Here is a 6632-nt window from a genome sequence, read left to right on the forward strand (position 1 = left end):
ATAAAAAATGTACAAACTGTCATAATTTTCAATCGTGCCGACTTGATGAATAGAAGCAGAGCCACCTAAGTAATATTTTGTTTTTATAAGAATGTATTTACTTATCTGGCTGTTTCCTTCCCGTGAGCCTATTTGTTAACGGATTTTGATTTTGATTTTTGGTGTTGAGATATTGCAAAAAAAGTATCGGTTTTAGGAAGTTTTTGTTTCCACTAGGGTTCTTTACATTAAATGCAGTTTGCCATTAGACAAGTACAGAAAAGTTTCATTTACAATTTTTCTCCTGATCAGGTGACCCGGTAAATAAAATTTATGATGGTCACAGCCTCCTAGACACAATTTTCCAAAATTAAATAAAAAAAAAAACGAAAAAGTGAGAAAAACCGTCCTATCCCAAGCGCAATTGTCTCCTGAATCCAACAATGCAAAAAAATATACGTTGTACGATTTAAAATTCGACAGTTGCTGTCCTTTCCGCTCACACCGGAAATGGAAATTGGACATTCAGCGAATTTTTACCGTATGCGATTAGAAAATTATTAAATTCGACATACAGCGTTGTCAGATGTCTTAGCATTCCCAACGTCTCTCGAATTATGCATAATCGAAATATTTGGGTACTTTTTATCGAAGATCCGACGTTGCCGTAGCTCAATAAAATTTTGAAATTCGTGAGACTACTAAATTCGGCATGCGCAAATTATTGCAGCCAAAATGTGGGATCCCATTTAAAATAATAAAATTGTGAAGTGTATGTTAAAAGTGGTAAATCTGACACCGTTGCTTATCAATCCAGCTTTTGGAGTTTTAGAAATATTTAGGTACTTTTTATCGAAGAACCGGCGTTGCCGTAGCTCATTAATTAACAGAAACTAAATTTTGAAATTACCAGAACTCACTAAGTTCATCAATTCATCCATAACAAAATTATGACTTCTAACGTAAAATTGGTAAATCTGACAACGTTGCTGTTAACATTTTCAAATTCTGAATGTCCAAATAACCCCGGCTATATAACTATGGCTTTCCAGCTTAATCGGTTTCTAAGAAATTTGTTTTCCGGTACTTTTCATTAAGAAAAAAAGCGGTGTTGCCGTAGCTCAGTAGTTAATAGATATAAAATTTTATAATTAGGAGACCTTAAGGAATTTGACGTATGCAATTCATAGCAACAAAAATGAATAGGGCATCCCATTTAATATAACAAATTTATGACGTCTACCGTAAAATTGATAAATCTGACAACAATGCAGATCTTTTGACATATCTCGAGCAGCGTACGTTGAAAACCGTAAATACAAAAATTAGCTATTGTTTTAAAAAAATTGATTTACAGCTGATAAATTAATTATGGAAAAGAACACTTTTCAGGGTCTTTTCTATTTTGAAAAACCCTGTATATAATCGAAAAAATACCCGAAATAAAGGTTATAGTCATAGATCTCCCGCGTCTTTCGGTTCAAGAATTTTGTCCATCGGGTCAACGGTTTTTTTTTTATTTTAACCACCACCTTCCCCCCCCCCCCATTTTGAATAAGTTTCGTTAGTGTTTCGGACTCTATACTTCTGCAAAAATTCAACTTTCGCACACATTATCGTGCGTCATAGCGAATGAAAAATCGAAGCAGAAATGACGAACAATCAGGGTTGCCGGGGTCGGATCGGGTTCATATTTCATAAAATAAAAGAGTAAAAAAAGCAAAAAGCAGTTTGACAGAGAACAGAGGGACAGACAAACCATCGATTTTGCGAAAGTAATAAGCAAACTATCACGTGTGAAGTGACATTCTTAAATCTGACAACGTTGCTGTTGGCATTACTATCCCGATATAATACCCAGTACAATCTGGGTATATTATTGCAAAAGAAAGGCGGATTTCTAGAAAAAAAATTTATTTGAAATGTTTTTCACAGTTAAACTTATGCCGAAATGGGTTAGGACATATACTTCCACCAGAAGTATAGTGCTTATTAACTTTGCCTACTGTTTATTACTCCAAAATCGCAGCTCCTTATAGAAGACCCTGCCGAGCAGATCCTTCCAGCTACTATTCCAGGACCGTCCTAGGAATTTATCTACCTATACTAACAAGCGGGATATAGGTATGTTTTTAATCGTTTTCTCAAGTCTTAAACCACGTACATAAAAAAAAAACTACAAAGTAACAATTTATTACGTAAAATTTAATTATATTTTACATAATATCATTATTAATATACAAAATATTAAATATAATAATTATAAAGTAAAAAATCGTCACTATCGCTACTGTCGTCACTAATCGTTCTCGTTAAATATTTTCTTCATTTATTACTCGTTTTTCACAGCTTTGCACTGATATTTTAGCTACCTCTTGTCGAATTACATTTGTGGGACTACCATTAAATTTTGGTGCAGTGTTATTTTCTCATATATGCTGTTTTCTTCTGCCGATTTTGCAGTGTTTTTTAATTTCTTCCTTATGTGAAGAAGTATTTGGAAGTTTTCTAATTTGGGCTGAATTTTACGAGGCTTTATCCAATACAATAACAATATTTGGCTATAGTTATTTTCAAACGTTGAATATTGTTGATCGACACACAAGACAAACTTACCTGTAAGATAAATAGAGTTCAGGCACTTACAGTTACCCTTAGGACTATCCAGTGCAAACAGCCTCGCCTCGGGTCAAAGCTCGAGAAAAAGGTACATAAATAAGTACTTACTGGAAGGATCATAATCAAATACCTCCGTCATATATAGGAACATATTGCAATCTAACAAGTTTTTACTAATATTCGTAATGCGCTATATTTTTGGTCGTATTATACTAGAATCCTGCAAACTCTAAGACAATCCTTAAATCCTTGAATGGAAAAAGATTTAGACACGTTCTAGCAGGAGTCGTGAGTAGTGTTTATTTTGTTTCTTAAATAAATAAACGGACAAAAAAAAATTGGTTTATTATTTGAAATTCATCCATCAAATCGGAATCTTTTGATGTATTTTCTAACATTTCTATCTTGTAATCGTTTATTGTTATCGATTTTCGCGCAGTCTGCGCAGAACCTCGGCCGTGCAGCCCAAATCGTTGAGGGTGAAAATGTGCGCGCCGCCGAAGCCGTAGCTGTCGCGCAGCGCCCGTCGAACGAGCGACGTTGCCAGATCGACGCCGTACGCTTCGACCGCGCGGTCGTCCTCTTTCCTCGCCTCTACGTCGGCTAGCAAGCTGTCAGGCACGCGGAGCTGGCAATACCGCATCATGGCCGACAGCGATCGTTGACTTTTGATGACGAAGACGCCCGGCAAGATGGGAACCGCGATGCCGCGTGCGCGGCAACGCCGCGCGAACGCCTCGAGCGTGTCAAACTCGAACGACGCCTGCGTCACGATGAAATCGGCGCCGCAGTCAACCTGGAAAGTTATTAGATAAGCCACTGGCTAGAGCGCCTTTAAAATAGTAAAAAAAAGAAGAAAAGCTGAAAATAGCTTAAGGTAAAAACCTGAAGTGTGAACGAATATGAGCTACCTACATAAAACATTTTTGGCCATGCGACGTCGCCAGATACAGTCGTAATGTATATCAACTTTCGTTTTTTAAAAGGACCACTCTGTATATTATAACATTTTTAGATTCTGCAAAACATTCTGGAACTTTTCTATGTAAAAGTATAGTATAAATAGTACGAGAATGAACTTATCAGGCACAGGGCTTTCATAAGATAACGCCCAATTGGCAAGATAAAAAAACCTATGCTACGTAGATTTTTTTGAAAATCATTTTTTACGAGAAAATCGATTTCAACGCACATGTAGTTTCAACGCGATATTGCAAAATTGAACAAATTGCCTTCAGCAGAATCGCAAATCCTCAAAAATTGTTACCCCTGTTTTAAGTCGATAAGTGTTATCGTTTAGTCACAAATCGACTTTTTTATTCTTGGCTCAAATTTTACCTGTAAATTACCTAACTTTGAAAAAATCATTGTCACAAACTGCTAAAAATTAATTTCTCTTAAAAGACCCTATGGAATGTTCAAATAATGAATATCGCCGTATGCATTTTTGCTACGGAAGAGCAAATGAAAATGTTTGTAAATTAAAAAAAGGCCGCAGATTACCTTTTGACGTAAATAGTTGAACTCGTCGTCGGCGGCGGCGCTGCGTTCATGGCCGTCCGGATACGCGCTCACCCCGATGACGAAACGGGAGCCCCGAGTGCGCCTCACGAACGACACGAGATCAGCGGCGTATGGAAATTCGCACTTGGAGTCGTCTTTTTCGCGTACATGCGCCCAATCTTCGCATTTGAAACTTTACTTTTTCAAAATGTATAATAATAAGAATAATAAGGTTTATTGTCTGACATATACAATATCCAATTACAAAACAATTACTTCGCTAAGTACAGTTACCATTTCAACAAATAATGAAAAGCAACAATATATTGCATAATATGCCGTAAAAAATACCATCAAATGTAAGGATTATCAGAAGTCTGTCTTCTTCTGAAGAGTGCCTTAAGCCATCGTTACAAGTTTGACTGATATGCCCTATTATCAGCACCATTGGTTCTCACCATTGGCTTTCATACTTAAATCCTTTTATTTCATTCAACAATTAAAAAGCATTAGATTAAATCCATATTCTGGTTAGTTTCGGCGTGAAATCCCTCTTTACCAAAGTCCCTACAGTTTTAATTCTGAAGAAGCCAACAGGATGATCGGCGAAACGTCATTAATAACCGACGCAGGAGGAAACCAGGACATTTGAGATTGGCATAAAGATTTTATTTTTAAATTTCCAATTTTGCAAAATTCTGTCTCTTAATTTTCTTTCTTTCTCTTCCGACTTACTTTAGAAGTTAAATAATTAAAAGAAAACTTTTATGAGCCCATTGTGTATGCTTTGTTATATACAGGGTGCTTCAGGCTGAATGGCACAATAAAAGTTAAGGACAATTAAAAACGAAAACTTCTTCAACGTATCGAATAGAACACCCTGTATATTAATTTAACTTTGAACCAGTTTCCTTTTATATTTCTCCAGAATTCAACATGATTCGCCCTGTACATCGTAAGTAACATAAATATGCAAAATTTGAGATGTTTTAATTAGAACAATTTTGCATGCATTAAATTATTTGTCTTTACAACTTTAATTGCGTAATTTTCTTTATAGAATTACAAAGAGAGCCGGAAATAATTTTGAATTATAGCCTTGAATGAACACTACAAAAAAATAAATTAAAAATACCATGAATGAAGTTCTTTGTTACAAAAAGTTATACCTTTTAGACGGCAACCAATAACTTTAAAATCTTTATTTCATAATTATATTTTGGCATTTTTAATTTTTTTTTTGCGGATATCACAGATACCAAAGATTCCTAAGATCCCAATAATAAAAAAAACAATCTCACCGTCCTGAAGGGAATTGGAAACGAAATCGAATCTTAAAAAAATAAAAATCCTTTAAGCATTTTATTTGACTATGCCAAAACCTCACTTTCGATTTACCTTTGCATTGGAGTTGCGGTTCATTTTTACCCAATATCACACGAACGAAACGGGTACACACATCATAAAACAAAATAGTATCAAATAAAATGGGAATTTTTCTTTAAAATTTGGTTTTCGTTTGTTCGAATTGAGTTGAGATAACGGTACTCCATTCTTATTGGGTTTGTCTCCCTGTTAAAATCGAAAAGAAATCTCACCGCCCTGAAGGGCCAGCACGCCCCTTACTCCGGCCGAGTCGATCGCGTTCAGTATTTCTTCCACCATAGCCGACGTCAAATTCCTGCCCGGCAAATGGAGGACTGTCTCGTACCCATGGGCCTGCAGGTCTTTGGCGAGCGCTATCGAAGGGTTCTCTTCGACGCTGACGTTGTCGTTCGAGTCGCCCAACCAGGTCACGGAACAGAAACGCGGGCCTAACTCGCTAAGCAATGCCGCGTCGAAGTCTTTGTTCGGGCTCAGCTCGATCGATATCTTTCTGCGGTCGGTTAGAAAGGGTTCCCCTGGAGGATTCGAGTGCCGGTTCAGGATCAACCGAACCGTTTTGTTCGGTTTGTCTTCAATCGAGAGTTCTCGCATGTTGCGTGACGGATAACAGACAAATAACTTGTTTTTCTGGCGGACTGTTGTCGAAAGTGTCCTCGCCGATAACATCCGGGTCGCGGATAGCGCTTTTGCCCGAGCGATAGCATCTATCGTTTACGTTTCGTCTGTTTTTATCGGAGAAATCGACTTTCGGGATGTTTAGTCCAGGGTCACTGAACACTTGTTCCATGATTTGATTGGGCAAGTATATTATGGACACTCGCCCACCGCCGACATTAAATTGCATTATGCATCACAACCAGGATGAGAGAGTGAAACACGCCTGACCAACTGATGCCCTGGAAATATTGGTAATAGAATTTTTGACATTTGCTTTTTAACGTTATCCCATTCTGATGTTTGTAAATGGACTTTTTTTCTGTGAAAGTTCATATTTAATATGTACCTAAGCGAATAAGTGGTCATAAGTTAGTCGAGGATAACAGTTGGCAGGTTTTTCCATTACCGCCTTTGATTTCATTGACGCAAGATAAAAAACGTTATCGGCAGCAGACAGTGACAACCAACTGGGTTAGTCAATATTTTAA

At 37.0% G+C, this 6632-nt stretch overlaps 1 protein-coding gene across 1 annotated transcript; it reads right to left on the bottom strand.

Annotated features, from left to right (window-relative positions):
* Window positions 1–2766: 2766 nt before the first annotated feature.
* On the bottom strand, window positions 2767–6262 carry LOC132697225 (probable methylenetetrahydrofolate reductase (NADPH)). The gene is made up of 3 exons (XM_060662552.1): window positions 5700–6262; window positions 4102–4280; window positions 2767–3394 (listed from the first exon to the last, which is right to left on the bottom strand). Exons 1-3 carry the CDS (start codon window positions 6151–6153, stop codon window positions 3020–3022), a joined length of 1008 nt encoding a protein of 335 aa, XP_060518535.1. The 5' UTR covers window positions 6154–6262; the 3' UTR covers window positions 2767–3019.
* Between the last annotated feature and the right edge of the window lie 370 nt (window positions 6263–6632).

The sequence above is a fragment of the Cylas formicarius genome, unplaced genomic scaffold (genome assembly GCF_029955315.1).
Source record: "Cylas formicarius isolate icCylForm1 unplaced genomic scaffold, icCylForm1.1 PGA_scaffold_1__22_contigs__length_36826433, whole genome shotgun sequence".
In the NCBI taxonomy this organism is placed as follows: domain Eukaryota; kingdom Metazoa; phylum Arthropoda; class Insecta; order Coleoptera; family Brentidae; genus Cylas; species Cylas formicarius.

Bases quoted from the DNA above. Each gene is read 5' to 3' on its own strand.
- LOC132697225 (XM_060662552.1), bottom strand. From the start codon at position 6,153: ATGTTATCGGCGAGGACACTTTCGACAACAGTCCGCCAGAAAAACAAG. The intron at 4,281-5,699 runs GTGAGATTTCTT...TCAAATGCGAAG, and splicing joins CGTGCTGGCCCTTCAGGGCG to ATTGGGCGCATGTACGCGAA. The intron at 3,395-4,101 runs GTAATCTGCGGC...ATAACTTTCCAG, and splicing joins TCAACTATTTACGTCAAAAG to GTTGACTGCGGCGCCGATTT.